General features: G+C 41.6%; 1 protein-coding gene across 1 annotated transcript in view; it reads right to left on the minus strand.

Moving 5' to 3' along the window:
* Positions 1-19,437, minus strand: part of LOC139410606 (malic enzyme 2, NAD(+)-dependent, mitochondrial) — a 29,580-nt gene extending 10,143 nt beyond the window's left edge. The window contains exons 1-2 of the mRNA XM_071155914.1: positions 19,097-19,437; positions 50-188 (exon numbers count right to left, since the gene is read on the minus strand). Coding sequence (XP_071012015.1) covers positions 50-163 — 114 coding nt within the window. The 5' untranslated portion in view covers positions 164-188; positions 19,097-19,437. The remainder of the gene's footprint in view (positions 1-49; positions 189-19,096) is intronic.
* Between the last annotated feature and the right edge of the window lie 532 nt (positions 19,438-19,969).

The following is a 19,969-nucleotide window of genomic DNA, read 5'->3' on the forward strand; positions in this document are numbered from 1 at the left end:
CACACACACACGTTGTACGAGGATGGTGTTAATGCCCTCTGGCACTTACCTTGTTGGTGCGAGGGTTCAACATGAGAGGCTTGCCCTTCTCTTTGGTGTGTGTCCAGCGGCAGGCGCTCACACAGGGCCGCAGCATCAGTGATGCCCTCAGTCTAGACAACATGGTGCACAGCAGTTGTTCTCAGGTCCTGGAGGGGAGATGACAACAGCAGTGGCTATCAGGCTGACAACAGCAATGGCTATCAGGTATACCTAGTCAGTTGCACAACTGAATTTAAATAAACCGAAATGTATCTTCCGCATTTAACCCAACCCCTCTGAATCAGAGTTGCAGGCGGGGGGGGGCTGCCTTAATCAACATCCACATCATCAGCGCTGAGGGATCAGTTGTTGTCGGGGGGGGGGTCAAAAGAACAGCAGATTTCCACCTTGCCGGCTCAGGAATTTGAACCAGCATCTTTTCGGTTACTGGCCTAACACTCTTATCTGATAGGCTACATGCCGCCCTATAGCCCGACCAATATGGGATGTTTCTGTATGGATAGTGCTTAAAACAGCCTTACAAGGATACTCAGAAAGCTGATTTCTTACATTTTAGGAAATAACATTAACCTAAGCACCACATTGAATTTAGGGCCATATTTTTTCTAATAAAACAATGGCCAGTTTGGGTCGCAGTTGCACATATTTTTAGAAAATAGGCTAAGTCTGAACCACAAATTCATTGTGGTTTTTTTTTCAATATGGCCCGTGCGCTGATTGAGTTTGACACCCCTGGGCTATAGCATATCTATTTATGTAGCTAGCTATTTATTTAGCAAGCTAAGAAAAAAAAAGAGCCTGGGAGGAGGTCATGTCATTGGAGGAGTGGGTGAGTGACCAACTTCCTACAGTCATATACATTTTTTTTTGTGTGGATATTTTGGTGGCTATTATCCACAGTTAGTATATCTCTTAGTTGTCAATCAAATGTATTTGGCATGGAACACGCAGGCGGGCTTTGTTGTCTTTTGGCGAAAGTTCTAAAGTCTATTTACTGCCTGTAAATACACAGGCCAGTTCAAAGTGAGTGATGGGAGGCCTGTGTGGAAAATTGCTCATTTGAATATACAGTGCATTCGGGAAAATATTCAGACCGCTTGACTTTTTCCACATTTTGTAACATGTTACAGCCTTATTCTAAAATGGATGAAATTGTTTTTTCCTCTCATCAATCTACACACAATACCCCATAATGACAAAGCGAAAACAGATTTTTAGACATTTTTGCAAATGTATTAATAATGAAAAAACAGAAATACCTTATTTACATAAAGTATTCAGACCCTTTGTTATGAGAATCGAAATTGAGCTCAAGTGCATCCTGTTTCCATTGATCATCTTTGAGATGTTTCTACAACTTGATTGGAGTAAATTCAATTGATTGGATATGATTTGAAAAGGCACACACCTGTCTATGTAAGGTCCCACAGTTGACAGTGCATGTCTGAGCAAAAACCAAGCCATGAAGTTGAAGGAATTGTCCGTAGAGATCTGAGACAGGATAATGTCGAGGCACAGATCTGGGGAAGAGTACCAAAACAGTTCTGCTTCATTGAAGGTCTCCAAGAACACAGTGGCCTCCATCATTCTTAAATGGAAGAAAGTTGTAATCACCAAGACTCTTCCTAGAGCTGGCCGACCAGCCAAACTGAGCAATCGGGGCTTCAGAGTTCCTCTGTGGCAATGGGAGAACCTTCCAGAAGGACAACCATCTCTGTAGCACTCCACCAATTAGGCCTTTATGGTAGAGTGGCCAAACAGAAGCTACTGCTCAGTAAAAAGGCATATGACAGCCCACTTGGAGTTTGCCAAAAGGAACCTAAAGGACTCTCAGAACATGAGAAGCAAGATTCTCTGGTCTGATGAAACCAAGATCGAACTCTTTGGCCTGAAAGCCAAGCGTATAATAATAATTACAAGAATAATTTTGCACGCCCAATTTTTCAGTTTTTGATTTGTTAAAAAAGTTTGAAATATCCAATAAATGTCGTTCCACTTCATGATTGTGTCCCCCTTGTTGTTGATTCTTCACAAAAAAATACAGTTTTATATCTTTATGTTTGAAGCCTGAAATGTGGCAAAAGGTCGCAAAGTTCAAGGGGGCCGAATACTTTCGCAAGGCACTGTATATTCCATTTAAAAAAAATTTTTTTTACCCATCTATCAATAGGTGCCCTTTGCGAGACATTGGAAAATCTCCCTGGTCTTTGAGGTTGAACAGGTGTTTAAAAATCACTGCTCGACTGAGGGACCTTACAGATAATGGTATGTGTGTGTGGGGTACAGAGATGAGGTAGTCATTCACAAAATCATGTTAAACACTATTATTGCACAGAGAATGAGTCCATGTGACTTCTTAGGTAAATGTTTACTGAACTCATATAGGCTTGCTGTCACGTGCTCCCTCTCCTGCCTCTAAGTCACCAGGCTGCTCATTATGACGCACACCTGTCACCATTGTTACACGCACCTGCACATCATCAGACTCACCTGGACTCCATCACCTCCTCCTCCTACCTGCCCTATATATGTCACTCCCTTTGGATCCTTCCCCAGGCATCATTGTTTCTGTTTCAGATTCCTGTCTATGCGTTGTTCGTGTTTCGTCGATTAAATGATGCACTCCCTGAACTTGCTTCCTAACTCCCAGCGCACACGATACACTTGCCATAAGAAAGCGGTTGAATACTTAGAGACTCAAGACATTTCAGCTTTCCATTTTTTATTAATTAGTAAAAATATGAAAACATAATTTCACTTTGACATTAAGGGGTATTGTGTGTAGGCCAGTGACATAAAAATCTCAATGACCGGCATGCTGTCCGGTCCTCTGGCAGTCTCTATGGGGGTGCCACAGGGTTCAATTCTCGGGCCGACTCTTTTCTCTGTATATATCAATGATGTTGCTCATGCTGCGGGCGATTCCTTGATCCACCTCTACGCAGACGACACCATTCTATATACTTCCAGCCCGTCCTTGGACACTGTGCTATCTAACCTCCAAACGAGCTTCAATGCCATACAACACTCCTTCTGTGGCCTCCAACTGCTCTTAAACGCTAGTAAAACCAAATGCATGCTTTTCAACCGTTCGCTGCCTGCACCCGCACGCCTGACCAGCATCACCACCCTGGATGGTTCCGACCTTGAATATGTGGACATCTATAAGTACCTAGGTGTCTGGCTAGACTCTAAACTCTCCTTCCAGACCCATATCAAACATCTCCAATCGAAAATCAAATCAAGAGTCGGCTTTCTATTCCGCAACAAAGCCTCCTTCACTCACGCCGCCAAACTTACCCTAGTAAAACTGACTATCCTACCGATCCTCGACTTCGGCGATGTCATCTACAAAATTGCTTCCAACACTCTACTCAGCAAACTGGATGCAGTTTATCACAGTGCCATCCGTTTTGTCACTAAAGCACCTTATACCACCCACCACTGCGACTTGTATGCTCTAGTCGGCTGGCCCTCGCTACATATTCGTCGCCAGACCCACTGGCTCCAGGTCATCTACAAGTCCATGCTAGGTAAAGCTCCGCCTTATCTCAGTTCACTGGTTACGATGGCAACACCCATCCGTAGCACGCGCTCCAGCAGGTGTATCTCACTGATCATCCCTAAAGCCAACACCTCATTTGGCCGCCTTTCGTTCCAGTTCTCTGCTGCCTGTGACTGGAACGAATTGCAAAAATCGCTGAAATTGGAGACTTTTATCTCCCTCACCAACTTCAAACATCTGCTATCTGAGCAGCTAACCGATCGCTGCAGCTGTACATAGTCTATTGGTAAATAGCCCACCCATTTTCACCTACCTCATCCCCATACTGTTTTTATTTATTTATTTACCTGCTCTTTTGCACACCAATATCTCTACCTGTACATAACCATCTGATCATTTATCACTCCAGTGTTAATCTGCATAATTGTAATTATTCACCTACCTTCTCATGCCTTTTGCACACAATGTATATAGACTCCCCTTTTTTCTACTGTGTTACTGACTTGTTAATTGTTTACACCATGTGTAACTCTGTGTTGTCTGTTCACACTGCTATGCTTTATCTTGGCCAGGTCGCAGTTGCAAATGAGAACTTGTTCTCAACTAGCCTACCTGGTTAAATAAAGGTGAAATAAAAAAAATTAAAAAATTAAAAAATGTAATCCATTTTAAATTCAGCCAACAAAATGTGGAAAAAGTCAAGGGATGTGAATATTTTCTGAAGGCACCATCTGGCTTAAAGGGCAATTCTGCCACTTTTCAACTTCATATTCATTATCTCCAGCACCAAACCAGTGTCTACATATGTGAGCTGTGGTAAAAGACGTCACAGGGTAGGATTAGAAGTGATTTTCAAAGCCCGCAACAAGTTTCTAGCCAGAGGGAAGGTATTTTCTTACTCCCCAAGTAACAAAGAAAAGCGCCATTTTCACATAGCCCATGTAGAAAATGGTATTGTGCTGAAGATCATGAAAATGAAGTTGAAAAGTGGTGGAATTGCCCTTTAAGCTTTGTCACGTTAACATTCAGTGTGTCATCTCACTTAATTGCCATCTTTGTACAAGTTATTGCTTCACGACTAGGCTATAATAACCTACACTTGCTCCTCAGCATGCAAATGACTGACCTTTCAACTGCATTTCATCTAGTGCCACTAGTCTCATTCTGACGTCCAAAATGTCATGTTTTTTTTTACTTGCAATAGCCAAATAAATCATTAGGCATTACGATGTTAATTGTGAGCGTGAGTCACACCCGTTCCCTAATCCCTCCAAAAAATATTCAACTAGTGCCATCATCACTGTCCCCACCCCCCAATGTCTTCTTTGTCTTCTTGACTTGACATGGGTAGGCCTGGCTGCACAGATGCTGAGATCCGAGACAGACAGACTGGGTGCTGGATTACATTTGACGAAAGCAATAGAGGGACATTAATCTGTAGAAGAGAAAGTAATTTACTGTCCAGCCTTGGAAAGATCTTCCTAATCCTCTTCTAAAAGGAAGGCTATAAATAAAAGCCACACAAAACATCACAAGGGAATAGGGAAGTCATGCCTGTTTAAACTGAAGTGGTGCTTTCAACTAGAAACTGGGGCGTATTCACTAGGAACCAAACGAAAGAAAACAGGATGGGAAAAGGGAGGGACCTCCCGGAATTTGCTCATTAAGAAATACTTATTTAGCTACGGTGCACTAGCCTAATGAACACACACACACACACACACACACACACACACACACACACACACACACACACACACACACACACACACACACCCCTGGTGACTGCCTAGGCCTAGTATCGAACTATAGTCAAAAGGTCAGGTTCAGCCCTGTGAGTCATAATCACATGTTATATTCACTTCACAGTGACCTCCTTTTCTGCCCAGCACTATTAGTTAGCTCATTGTATCTGGCATTTGATGTGATTCGTGCAAACAAAAAACACAGGCCTGCTCTTTGAGATGCTGTATTCTGGCTGCTCTACTGCAGAGAGTTTAACAAGCAATGCTACGCTACACCAATAGTCCTGGCAGTCCCAATGCTATGCTGCACCAATGGTCAGGGTAGTCTCAATGCTATGCTACACCAATAGTCCTGGCAGTCCCAATGCTATGCTGCACCAATGGTCAGGGTAGTCTCAATGCTATGCTGCACCAATAGTCCTGGCAGTCCCAATGCTATGCTGCACCAATAGTCCCGGCAGTCCCAATGCTATGCTGCACCAATAGTCCTGGCAGTCCCAATGCTATGCTACACCAATAGTCCCGGCAGTCCCAATGCTATGCTGCACCAATAGTCCCGGCAGTCCCAATGCTATGCTGCACCAATAGTCCCGGCAGTCCCAATGCTATGCTACACCAATAGTCCCGGCAGTCCCAATGCTATGCTACACCAATAGTCCCGGCAGTCCCAATGCTATGCTGCACCAATAGTCCCGGCAGTCCCAATGCTATGCTACACCAATAGTCCCGGTAGTCCCAATGCTATGCTGCACCAATAGTCGGGGTAGTCCCAATGCTATGCTGCACCAATAGTCGGGGTAGTCCCAATGCTATGCTGCACCAATAGTCGGGGTAGTCCCAATGCTATGCTACACCAATAGTCGGGGTAGTCCCAATGCTATGCTGCACCAATAGTCGGGGTAGTCCCAATGCTATGCTGCACCAATAGTCCCGGCAGTCCCAATGCTATGCTGCACCAATAGTCGGGGTAGTCCCAATGCTATGCTGCACCAATAGTCGGGGTAGTCCCAATGCTATGCTACACCAATAGTCGGGGTAGTCCCAATGCTATGCTGCACCAATAGTCGGGGTAGTCCCAATGCTATGCTGCACCAATAGTCCCGGCAGTCCCAATGCTATGCTACACCAATAGTCCCGGCAGTCCCAATGCTATGCTGCACCAATAGTCCCGGCAGTCCCAATGCTATGCTACACCAATAGTCCCGGCAGTCCCAATGCTATGCTGCACCAATAGTCCCGGCAGTCCCAATGCTATGCTGCACCAATAGTCGGGGTAGTCCCAATGCTATGCTGCACCAATAGTCCCGGCAGTCCCAATGCTATGCTACACCAATAGTCGGGGTAGTCCCAATGCTATGCTACACCAATAGTCTCGGCAGTCCCAATGCACCAGTAAGCTTTCTTTTCTCAGAAGATTTAGGCCTATCCCAATGCTCTGACTGTTTACACGGTTGAGTTTTCCATCCAGCCCTTTTATGAGAGTAGAGTACATGTCGGGTAAAAAAAAATCACAACAGCCTGAAAAATGCCTGGTCGGTAAACAAAACAAAATACAGTAGATCAGCTAGGATCTTTTAGTGTCTGCTAAATTAATTAGGTGAGAAATGGTAGGTGGAAACGCCTTTGTGCGCAAATACTGATTTAATAACCGTCTTATCGAAGTAAACATGCAGTCATACAACTCGGGAAAGCATGCAGTTTATTAGGCTACAGATGAAATAAGTTTTGCTTAAATCCACAGGGTGGTTAAAGTGCATGGTGATGAGCTTGATTGTCCTTTCCAATAAATATGGATATTATTCTGCTGACATGATGGTCGATGCTTGGCTGCCGATGGACAAATAAAAATCATCTCGCTCTTTGTCCATAATAATGTGATGCAGTAGGCTATAACTGCACTGTATCTGTGACCTCTTGGCTAGTGCATGTGCCAAGTCCAGAACGTGCACATTCGCTATATAACACAACATTTGTTAAATTGTTATATATATATATATATATATATATATATATATATATATATATATATATATATATATTTTTTTTTTTTTGGTACATGATAATTTGACCGCAAAATAATAATATATTTTTTACGTGCACTACATCCTCACGCACAGCCTTTTATCCGCAAACAAATTAATTTGATGAAAACATCTCTGGTGGGTAAATGCGTATATTGTTTTTATGCAGATTTGAGAATGTTCCTGTTAAAATCTGTCGCCAATTGAATGGAATGCTAGCTAGTGACCTTTTACTCTAACTGCTTTTATGCTCGGAAAAACAGCCACGGTGTCGCCACCGAACTCATGTGAATCACTCTAGAGCATCAAGTAGAGCTTGACAACAAAGAAGGCAAGACAAAAAAACAGCAATAGGAATGGGGTAAAGACAAGGCAGCTAGCCTACTAGATCAACAACGGACAGCTATGGGTTACACTTGTACTAGGCTATGTGACAGCAAGCACAATCAACACACACTTTAATCCTCTCCTGATAAAAAAATATTGGAGGAAAAATAGCTGCAATGTGTATTTATCTGTGTCTATTTCTATACTGGATGGCTGACAGAATGTGCTGTAACAGTGAGGAGGGGTCATTCAGAGCCGCAGTGCATAATATAGGCTAGGCTCACGATCTGCAGCATGTGACCTTGCTGACGAAACCACTTGACTTTTGTGCACACGTTGCTAGAAGGAAGGAAGTGTGACAAGTAGTTTCTTACCGCTCCCATTGGCGATACTGCTGGTGACAAGTGAACTTCAGCCCCAGAACGTCGCAGTCAAAACAGGTGGAGATATTTGATAGTGGAGATCTCAAAGCCGCAGACGTCTCACTGAACAGATGCAAAAATGTAATGGGCAATTCCACGGAAAACGGAATTACGCTTTGAACAGGGCTCGAAATTAAGGGTGTCCCGGGGCTGATAAATAAAATCTGTCTAGGACAGGTCAAACGGACTGGGACAGTTCTCCTATAATAGATCCAAAATTCATACAACTAGCCTACTGTACAGAAACTATTTTTTAAAGCAATGAGGCTGATGCAACAGATCAGAATATATAGATAAAAAATGTTGATAAACTATTATTTATTCACATGACAAGCACAGCAATGTGTACAATGCAGTAGGCTATGCATGAATGTGCCAAAATGCAATTAGCTGGAACACACCATTCTACAGATGCAACAAGCATCATGGGTTGCTTGTATGACTAGGATTGTGAATGCTGACTGCCTCCGCTCAGATTACAAGGTGGGTGATGCGTGCGGTGCGCAACAGGCACAAGGTCTTTCTCTCCACTCATGACCATTTGATCTGAACCAACCGTGCCTCGAGTAGCCTATGTCAACAGAATCAAGACTTTAGAAGTTACATTTAAATTATCCTACATTATATTTGTCAAACATGACTGGTATTTAGCCTATATTCATGTAATTAAATATCTCATTAAAGTTTGGCTACATTTTGTGGTGCCTCCATGTCAGCATCGGTGTGGGCATGAGAGGATGTAGCCAATATGCTTATAACATAGGCTACACTTTTACATGTACGCTAATTATTTGTGTACTGTAGGCTATATTTATTCAAAACAGGTTTGAATATTATTCCAATGTTGGCCTTTATAAAGGATTTTTCTCCCATGATTTTCTGGCCCATGTATCTATTTTAGTATTAGGCTATGCTTGTTTTAATCACTGTAAATTACCTAGGTCCTAGAGTAGACAAGCCCATGTTTGCATATAAAATCAAACAAAAGGGTATTTTAATTTTGGGCGACTTAAATTGCACTTCGGGACGATTCTGAGACGGTGATGAAAAAGGTTAGTCTCAAGCCTAGATTTTCACTTTCAAATGTATGCTAAACAAAAATCATTGATTTCAAAGTCTAACAAACCATACAACTTTGCACAATAACTACTTTTAACAATTTCCAATGAAAAATGTAGAGCCTACACACACAGCAGGGCGCCTGGTAGAGTGCCACCTCGCGCTTTATCAGCTCCGGTTAATAACGTAGCTTGAAAATGGACTTTTCTGCTGCTTCCCTCACTCGGATTGGACCGGGTCTGGATCTGACCAGGTCTATATGAATCGGGTCTAGTTCTCCTCCGGTCCATTCGGAACAGGTCTCTATATTCTATTTTATTTTATTTAGGCATATCGGATCCAGAAGGGAAAGCTCCAGATCCATTTAGGAACAGGTCCAACTTTTTGGACCCATGAAGGCCTCTACCCGATAGGTCTGGGACGTTACCAGTACCGCAATACTTGGTAGTAACGTGGCAAGGAAACAAAACACAAAGCAGAGTTAAAACACAAAGCAGAGTTATCTTCTTTAGGAAAACAGCCATAATGTTGGAAACAAACATCTTTATGTTGTCATCCAGGGTCACACATTTATTTTCCAAACTATAGCACACAATATTTTACATCCAGCTGGTTTTCAAAGAACTAAAGAATTTGGTCTGCTTCGTGTTATAATTTTAGCCATGGAAAAAATATTGCGATACATTATCGTCCCGGCCCTAGTGCTCAGTAGGAGAGGATGCTGGTTACACATGGGTAGGTGTCAGTAAGATCTGGGTGGTGACATTAACTGGAGAGAGAGAGGGAGAGAGAGAGGCAGAGAGAGAGAGGGAGAGAGATGCAGAGAGAGAGAGATGCAGAGAGAGAGAGGCAGAGAGAGAGAGATGCAGAGAGAGAGAGATGCAGAGAGAGAGAGATGCAGAGAGAGAGAGATGCAGAGAGAGAGAGAGAGAGAGAGGGAGGGAGAGAGATGCAGAGAGAGAGAGAGATGCAGAGAGAGAGAGAGGCTGAGAGAGAGAGAGGCAGAGAGAGAGAGAGAGAGGCAGAGAGAGAGAGAGAGAGAGAGAGAGAGAGAGGGGGGGGGGAGGGGTTGTCCAGATTAGAGGTCGACCGATTATGATTTTTCAACGTCGATACCGATACCGATTATTGGAGGACCCAAAAAAAAAGCTGTTACCTGATTTTTATAATGTATTTGTAATAATGACAATTACAACAATACTGAATGAACACTTATTTTAACTTAATATAATACAGAAATAAAATCAATTTAGCCTCAAATAAATAATGAAACATGTTCAATTTGGTTTAAATAATGCAAAAACAAAGTGTAGGAGAAAGTAAAAGTGCAATATGTGCCATGTAAGAAAGCTAACGTTTAAGTTCCTTGCTCAGAACATATGAAAGCTGGTGGTTCCTTTTAACATGAGTCTTCAATATTCCCAGGTAAGAAGTTTTAGTTTGTAGTTATTATTGGAATTATATTATTATATTTCTCTCTATACCATTTGTATTTTAGGGTTAGGCTATTGGATATTTGACTATTGGATGTTTTTATAGGCACTTTAGTATTGCCAGTATAACAGTATAGCTTCTGTCCCTCTCCTCGCTCCTACCTGGACTTGAACCAGGAACACATCGACAACAGCCACCCTCAAAGCAGCGTTACCCATGCAGAGGAAGGGAAACAACCACTCCAAGTCTCAGAGCGAGTGACGTTTGAAATGTATTAGCGCGCACCCCGCTAACTAGCTAGCCATTTCACATCGGTTACACCAGCCTAATCTCGGGAGTTGATAGGCTTGAAGTCATAAACAGCGCAATGCTTGAAGCACAGCAATGAGCTGCTGGCAAAACGCACAAAACTGCTGTTTGAATGAATGCTTTACGAGCCTGCTGGTGCCTACCACTGCTCAGTCAGACTGCTCTATCAAATCATACAGTGGGGCAAAAAAGTATTTAGTCAGCCACCAATTGTGCAAGTTCTCCCACTTAAAAAGATGAGAGGCCTGTAATTTTCATCATAGGTACACTTCAACTATGACAGACAAAATGAGGGAAAAAAATCAGAAAATCACATTGTAAGATTTTTAATGAATTTATTTGCAAATTATGGTGGAAAATAAGTATTTGGTCAACTACAAACAAGCAAGATTTCTGGCTCTCACAGACCTGTAACTTCTTAATCTTTTTTGCCCCACTGTAGACTTAATTATAACATAATAACACACAGAAATACGAGCCTTGGGTGATTAATATGCAAGATTGAATCCCCAAGCTGACAAGGTAAAAATCTGTCCTTCTGCCCCTGAACAAGGCAGTTAACCCACCGTTCCTAGGCCGTCATTGAAAATAAGAATGTGTTCTTAACTGACTTGCCTAGTTAAATAAAGGTGTAAAAAATCCATAATAATAAAAATACATTAAAATCGGCCAAATCGGTGTACAAAAATACAGATTTACGATTGTTATGAAAACTTGAAATCGGCCCTAATTAATCGACCATTCCGATTAATAGGTCGACCTCTAGTCCAGACAGACTGTTAACACTCTTGGTGACAAAGGAAAGACAAAGAAAACAGTAATGAGCTGAACGCAGTATACAAGTGTAAGGGAGGACAGTAATCAGGTGACCCAACTGTGGTTCATCACTACTATGATTTCCCATTGTAGCCATTGTAGCCAATTCAGTAGCAGTAATTTCGTTACAATTTGGTAATGGAATTACGAGTTTTAAATCACTTAATTCATTAACAAAATTGATATCAGTGAAAACACTTAACTAGTTGATAGGTCTACCTTGGCTTGTTAATGGCTTGTAAGTAGTGAGGGAGAGAAATTAGAAAATATCTTCAAGATATATGGGTTGTTGGTAATGGAATTAACAAGGCACAAGGCCATTTTTCTTAAATTTACAGAAGGTAAACAATTTCCCCAAAACGAAATATAAGTGTTGGTTAGCAAAACACAAAAACACATTATTGTGTTTTAATGTATTTCTGATACCTTTCAAGCTTTTTTCTGGTAGATGTTTTCTAAGACCCCTTTTCCATCTGTTTACCCAGAAATCAAAGCCTTTACTTAAGCCTAAATTTTAAGATTCAAAATAGTTGAAAAAAATGTATCTATGCCTTCATCTCCCAAAATTGTTGACTCTCTGCTTTCATTTGACACCCAATTTGATATGCTCCTATGAACTTCCCATGTTGGTTCCTTTTCGAAGGAAATGCCCTAACGTAATTTGGAAATGTGATTAAAGACAGAATTAGAGCAGCACTTCAATACACATCGATACAATTGTGAAATGCAGGTCAGGCCTAGACCAAGGACTTGGAAATGGTTTCATTCAGGAAAGGAAGTGAGTCAATGCCTTCTTTAAATTTCCCTACACATTCATTGGAATGTAACCTGTGTACACTGCCACTCCCTCCTCCATGACTATAGTACAATTGTTGTAGTAGGCTATTACTTTTTTTTTTATTACAAGGAGCAGAGTACACAATGTGATAAAGCCTACTGTCATTATGAGACCAGACAGGAATGGCTCTTGCAATAACACACTGTCAAACACAGGCCAGGCTGCCTGAACAGGCTGAAAAGAGTGTCGATGCACAAAACATCTTTCAAAATGACTAAGCAACAGATACATTTTCTTTGGCGAAACAAAACCAGTACAGTATATTGTTGATATTAATCGAATCATGACAACACAAGATGTTCTAGCCAGAATAGCTTTTACATTCCCCAGCTATTCCTGTACGCCCTATGACCTTTAAACTTGTATGCCATTTGAACTGGTTATTTTGGTCAAGAGCTGGGTAACCTACAACATTGGTCTGAGTGGATGGCTGTTTTGACTGTACTCTATTCCAAACAGCCTACTATCGAAGACGGTTGTGTGGAACAGTAAATTATAGCTACAGCGATACATCTATTCAATACCACTGTTTGGCATGTAACCGTTAGCTGGATAGATAGATTGCCAATGTCACAACAATGACAACAGAGTGTGGGATTAACCTGGTTCACAGCTGAAGGCCTAAACCTATTATAAAGGGAGTACAACACATACTGTACCCATCGACTGTGTGGCTTGCTTGCGCATGGTCTCAGTCTGCGTATGATGGCTTGAAATTCAAGCTGACTTTTACACTAGCTAGCGAGCTAGGGGAGAGGCTATACAGACATGCCTGGTGCCCAAATGTATGACTTATGTTGTGCAGCTGAAAGTCGAGTGCAGGCGAACGGATTGGGTTCAGTCAGTCGTCCTGATGAGCCCTTCCCAGCTAGCTAGTTTATAGTAGTGGAACAGATTCTGCCGAAATTGGGACGTCAGCGAATGTTCAGAATCATTCTGTTTTTACAGAAATGTAGACGTTAAAGCCGTAGTTGAACATTTTCGGTGAAAATCACGCTTTAGCTGTCACCCTGGCCTGATATTGCATATTGGCTACACTATCCCAGCTACTTGCCTTTCCTTACTGCCGGACAGCAGTGCTCGCCGAGCGGGAGCGAAGAACAATGTGCCCCGTGGTGTTGTTGGCTTACAGTGCAAACTCTGTTTAAAAGCAAATTGGCTCTGGCAGCCAAAACAGCCAAAAGAATCCATCTAAACTAGGGATGCACCGATATGACATTTTTGGGCCGATACCGATATTTCCCTTGCTAAAAAACCCGATACCGATAACTGATATTTAAACATTTTGCGGCCTTTTAAGCATTCTAGTACAGTTAAATAGTTGAAACAAAGTGTCATATGTTAATTTGTTCAGTTAGGAACAGATTGTTCAAAAACTGCCGACTCTGCATTCTTCCATAGCCTTTCTCATGTTATGTGCAGTATCACGTAGCACAGCGTGTACTTTGTTCTTCAGGATTTTCCAAGTTTCAAACATGTTTTCAACATGTTTCACAGCGGTATGAGAACCAGTACATTCTTGAGCATACAATATGACTTTCCTCAGTACGAAATCCTCGTCGACCCACTGTGCTGTCAGACTCAGCATGCTCATGGGGCTGACATCGCTGGTCCAAATGTCAGTCGTGAAGCTAATAGCAGTGACGCCCATAGCAAGTAGCACATGGATGTGCGTTTCAACAATACTGTGTAACTCCGGTAGGGCAACATCTGAAAAATATTGCCTACTTGGTAGTGTGTACTGGGGCTCGAGGTGCTCGACCAGTTGGCGAAAGCCAACATCATCCACGACAGAGAACTGCTGATTGTCAAGGGAAATGAATTCCATTATCTTGGCGTTAATAGATTTCGCCTTTGAGTTGTCTCGCTGAAATGTTCTTACTCGTTCAAATTACTGCTCGACTTGAACTTATTTAGTTGTTGGAAGTATGCGCTTAGTTTATTTCTGCGTAGTATTCACTGAACGTCTGGGGGGGTGTGATGCACTTTCAAATGAGTAATTAGTGAAATCTTTCAATTCCACAAACCTTTCTCCCCTCCTCGGGAAATAATAGCAGCAGAAACATTGCATATGGCCCTTTGTTATCAACCTTCGAAACGTCAAAATAGATCCACACAGCAGACATTGTGGGTCAGGTTAGGAATGCTGTGTTGCACGTGTAGCGCTGTATTTTTTGTGGCGTCATGACGTCATCTACCTACGTTATATAGATATGCACGTCATCTACCTACGTTATATAGGTATGTACCTCATCTACCTACGTTATATAGGTATGCACGTCATCTACCTACGTTATATAGGTATGCACGTCATCTACCTACGTTATATAGGTATGCACGTCATCTACCTACGTTATATAGGTATGCACGTCATCTACCTACATTATATAGGTATGCACGTCATCTACCTACGTTATATATGCACGTCAGCTTTGACATCGGTTGTGCACATCGGCGTTAAACTAGACATCGGGCCGGTGCCGATGTTGCCATTTTTAGCTAATATCGGCCGATTCTGATATGCTCACCGATATAGCGTGCATCCATAATCTAAACGTGAATCATTTCACAAATGCAAAATACACACTTACTGTACTTTTAACCGTTTTTTTTTTTTCAGTGACATCACATTTGTGGCGTCCGTCTTCCGTTTACACACAGGTGTTCGGAGACACAGATAGCTAATTAGCACAGGTATTCCACTCTGTCTTCCATCTGTTTTCCGTTAACAAGTGCTGTAACATGGAAATATGGCCGTGTGGGAACCCTAACCCTATAAAGGTGTGTAGTAATTTAACCTTTTTTTCGAGCTGATATGAAAGATACCTTCCTTATGTTTCCAAAACCGTACTACATAAAATGGTAGGAAGCAAGCATGAGTTTTTACTCACCAATGTAACAACGACTTAGTAACTTAGTTTTAGTCACAATCTGGTTACCTATAATTACAAACATACTTAGGATTTTGGGTTATTACATATTTATTAACTTATTTCCAGATGTAAGTTAAGGCAGCTCCAAAATGCAGGTGTTTCAGCCTAGTTCAGTGCTTTCTGTGGTGGTGGTGGGGCAAGCCAGCAGAAAATACAGAGTGATGCGCCGTGATTGGCTCAGTGTTCTGCCACTCATGGGGACACTACGTCACCGCCAAGTCTTATGGGTAGAGCTCAGAAATGTTAGCCCCTTGGGTTCTGCCACATTAGAAGTACCCATCCAAGAAGGCTCAAGGTCATTGGCCACAGATATACTTTTTTAATTTAACCTTTAGGCAAGTCAGTTAAGAACAAATTCTTATGTACAATGACAGCCTAGGAACAGGGGCAGAAAGACAGATTTTTGCCTTGTCAGCTGGGGAATTGATCTGAGCAACCTTTTGGTTACTGGTCCGACGCTCTAACCACTAGGCTACCTGCCGACATCAAATCACGTTATATCTACAGTAGCTTTCATTGGACTGATCATGTCAACATCATACTTTCAAAATCTCAGCTAGCAACATAACATTCATCATCATCATCAATCAAGTTGACAATCTACTGGCAAATCCTTTTCAATCCTTGTCATATGAAGAGAAATTAAAGATAAAATGTCTCGGTTCTCATCGGCCATTGGACATATACATTACACAACAAGTCAGAAATCGCAAATTTAACAATGAGTGGTTTGGAAGGAAGAATTTCTGCAACTGCTCAAGTTATTTTCCTTGGTCATGCCAGAGGTGGATGTTTGTACAACATTAAGCAGAAACGAACCATTGATGGAGCAGGAATCGCCAGAGCAATTAACTTCAAGGTGAACATTCTCAAGCAAACTAATACACTGGCCAAAGGACATGTTGATACCACGGTGGAGATAACTTAACACTGCATCCCGAGATGAAGGAAGCATGCGACACAATCGCTGCTCATGTGCAAGAGAAGTTTTCTGAAAGTGACCACTTAATTGCAGCAAAGTTGGTGGACAGCTCATTTTCCCCCCAGTATGTACATTCCTTTCAGCACCGCAGCACTCCAGTGCGCTACCAAGCTATGGCCTGTGGGCAAACAGGAGAAGCTGAAAATGGAGCTGTCCACTATCTAACAGCATTATGAGCTGGACACTGGAAAGACAGCACTTCCTTTATTGAAATCACTCTACGAGAACAACCTGCAGGAGGCCTTGTCTGAGACGGTCTCTCTTCTCAAAATCATCATCACCACTCCGATGACAACCACCGAGTCACAGAGAAACTTTTCCACCCTTAAAAAGATAAATGTTCACAAGCAACTCCATGGGCCAGCAAAGGGTAAATGCATTGGCCACGCTGTCAATCCAGTGTGACTTCATCCAGAGAATGTTGAGAAGTTTGCCCACAAGAAGGACCACCGTGACAACTTCCTGTTCAAGTGAGCACAGCACAACAATGGTGAGTCCATAAATATGTCTAGTATGCTGCTGCATAAGTGATGTAATATGCCGGGGAGATATGTATACTGTAGCTAAGCAAGTAATACTAAGTGTATGTTGTGTAGTAAGCAGTTAGTAGCCTATGTGTCTCACCCTAAGAATGGGGTCCCTTTCCCTCTTAGAATTTATCCTACTGTTCTGACATGGTATTGGTATTTTGGGTTATTTTATTAGGATCCCCACTGGCTTTTGCCAAAGCATTCAGCAGAATACTGTAAGAACGGCCCATGTTCTGAATTATGGCGCTGTCCATTTCAAAAGTGCTGAATGTTCTGACTTGGTAGTGCACATGTAGCCTATAGCCTGTTTTAGAGATATGTAATGATTTAATATCGTAAGAGCTTTCATTGTCTGCTTATGTGCCCCCGTTATTTATCCTACGGTTCTGACTTGGTGTACAGGGAGAATACTGTAAGAACGGCCCATGTTCTGAATAATAATGTTGCTGTCAATTTCAAAAGTGCTGAACAAACAGTTGGCATATAGGCTACATCCATTTCAGCTCACTCATGTCTTAATCAAAATTACGGCCAGCCTCTTAACCGCTTATCGTCATATATGCCATTGCCATAGTTTGTACATCTGCATTGTTATATTGCTTATATAGGTCTATCTCATGAGTATCTTCTTAATAATTTTAGGCAATGTTTGAATGATGGATTTAATAGTTTCTTACTTTGTGTGTTATAATTACCTAAGGTGCTTTTCTCCACGAGGAGGGTGGTAAGTTACAGGCCCAACAACATTATATTATAGTATCCCTCCTCGTAACCATGGTTGCCAGTGACAGTCTCTTCCCATTCAAATATTTGTGTTCAACAAGACAGTTCAGTAATAGACCCATGTAATTCCAGTTGATATTGCGAGGGTAGTTTTGTTTGCTCAATGTGCTGTCAGTGCGTCTGTATATTGTCCTTAAAAGTGGATCCTCGTGTTCGTTTTGTCCTTCCTATTTAGACCACATAGGACTAATAAAATATGTTGAATGGTAGGCTAACCGATGAGTCTGGGTCTCTCTCTCTCTCTCTCTCTCTCTGTGTTGACTTAAAGAGTAAAGTTAATGCCTGAACATCTAGCTGAATTGACCTGAACTAACATTATCTGAATTTCTGATGATGTCCATTTGGAAATTGCTGAACGAATAGGCCTACCTCATCACAGCCCCTTTGCTTGCACTTGCTTATACTTAGAGCTGAGTGTTAATTATATAACAAATATTGTGAATTTACTGAACATAAATGTAATAATGTTTGTGTATGGTTCAAATGTCAAAATTCATGCCGACATTCATTATTATTGAAGGAGAATGTGGTTCTTATCCAGGTACACAAATCAGCAAGGAGTCAATAGAAACCATATTTATTTAATTAATCAAGTCAACCATAAGCTCCACTCTCGGGAACGGCTTCATGTAGAACCTAAACGTTTGTGGGCACTGTTTGTCACAGTTATAGTGCATTTAATGTATTGTTTAGAGTTGTGTAATGGCTTCGCTGGCATGCACCTAAAACAAATAGGTTGTTTGCCCCACCAAGATTGACATGCTAAAATCGCCACTGCTGTGGTGCCCTATGCATTCAATATTTTCAACTCGTGCACATTGATTTACAGTGCGGTGGTACTAACAGAAGTACACACACAGACTCCAACTCAACTCAGACTCCAACACAGACACCAAGTTCGCTTTTAACTAGTTGAGTATGGAAAATGCGGGCTAGACATCTGGCAAAATAAAACGCATATACATCTGGTGGACATCTGGCTTAAAACAGGGCCTTCTGCCCCCTTGAAACGCGCGCATCATTTTCGTAACGTTCTCAGCATACCGTTACGTCATAAATATTGCCACCAGGCGTGTCCCTACAGCCTCTCCCAGCTAGCAACAAATTTGTTCAGACTATGAAAATACAACTGGCTAACTATCCGACACAAAATATATTTACTAACTGACATAAAAAGCGGCAATGTTTCGATTTTTTTGCATCACCAAATTGCCGTCTTGCCACACATTAGCTAGTTAGCTAATGCTATTAGCTGGCTAGCTTGGGTGTAAAATTAAACGTCTTTAAACCGTTAACGTTAGCTATAGGTTTGACTTTCTTTTTTCTCTAGTAAGTAACGTGACACCTTACCTTCGCTTAATGTTGAGTGAAGAAGAGTATTTTTTTTTACCTGCCCCTTATAATTTAGAGGGCATATTACTGCAACAATTGCATGCGAAATGTCATCAAGTGCAGAGTGACCACCTCGTTCGTTGACAGGCAAATGCGAAGCTGGAGAAAGATGAGACTGAAGGCAGTGGTTTACACTAGATAGCACATCCACAAAATAAAAAAGGACATATCGTAAACATTTATTAAAACAAAAATTTGCTTTTTGGTCTAAATTTAAGGATAGGGTTAGGCATAAGGTTAGCAGTAAGGTTAAGGTTAGTATTAAGGTTTAACATCACATTTTAAGAAGAGACACTGTAGAAATAGGCGGAGTTTATGACTTTGTGGCTGGAGTAACTAGTAACGAAACCCATGCGGTGGAGAGTACGACCGCTTGGCCAATCAGAAACCAGGGTTTCCGTTCTCAGCTACTATCAAATCAGAGAGGATGGAGACCATCGGAAAAAACTTGTAACAGTGCATTTATTTAGACTTTTGTATGTGCTGAAGATTTGTACCCAAATGCATGGAATAGATTTTGGATTTGAGGCGTGGTGTATAAATGAACAACTATGACTCAAACTGAACTAATCAGTGGAATCCCATTTATCTTTTCATCATGACTTGGGCATTTACTCTGTTATTGACACGTACGGTAGGATGTATAGTGGCATTTGTTTTGGTTGAAGAACTTGAACTACAGGTTGCAGGAGAAGTGTCACGCAGGTTGATGGATTACACATAAATAAATAAATAGTATTTGCTGCTACTATGGTCCAGTATCACTATAAATCAGCAGCACTACGAAATGTTTAGCTTAATTCCTTACACCTACATAGCCTACATAGGCAT

The sequence above is a fragment of the Oncorhynchus clarkii genome, chromosome 6 (assembly GCF_045791955.1).
Source record: "Oncorhynchus clarkii lewisi isolate Uvic-CL-2024 chromosome 6, UVic_Ocla_1.0, whole genome shotgun sequence".
In the NCBI taxonomy this organism is placed as follows: domain Eukaryota; kingdom Metazoa; phylum Chordata; class Actinopteri; order Salmoniformes; family Salmonidae; genus Oncorhynchus; species Oncorhynchus clarkii.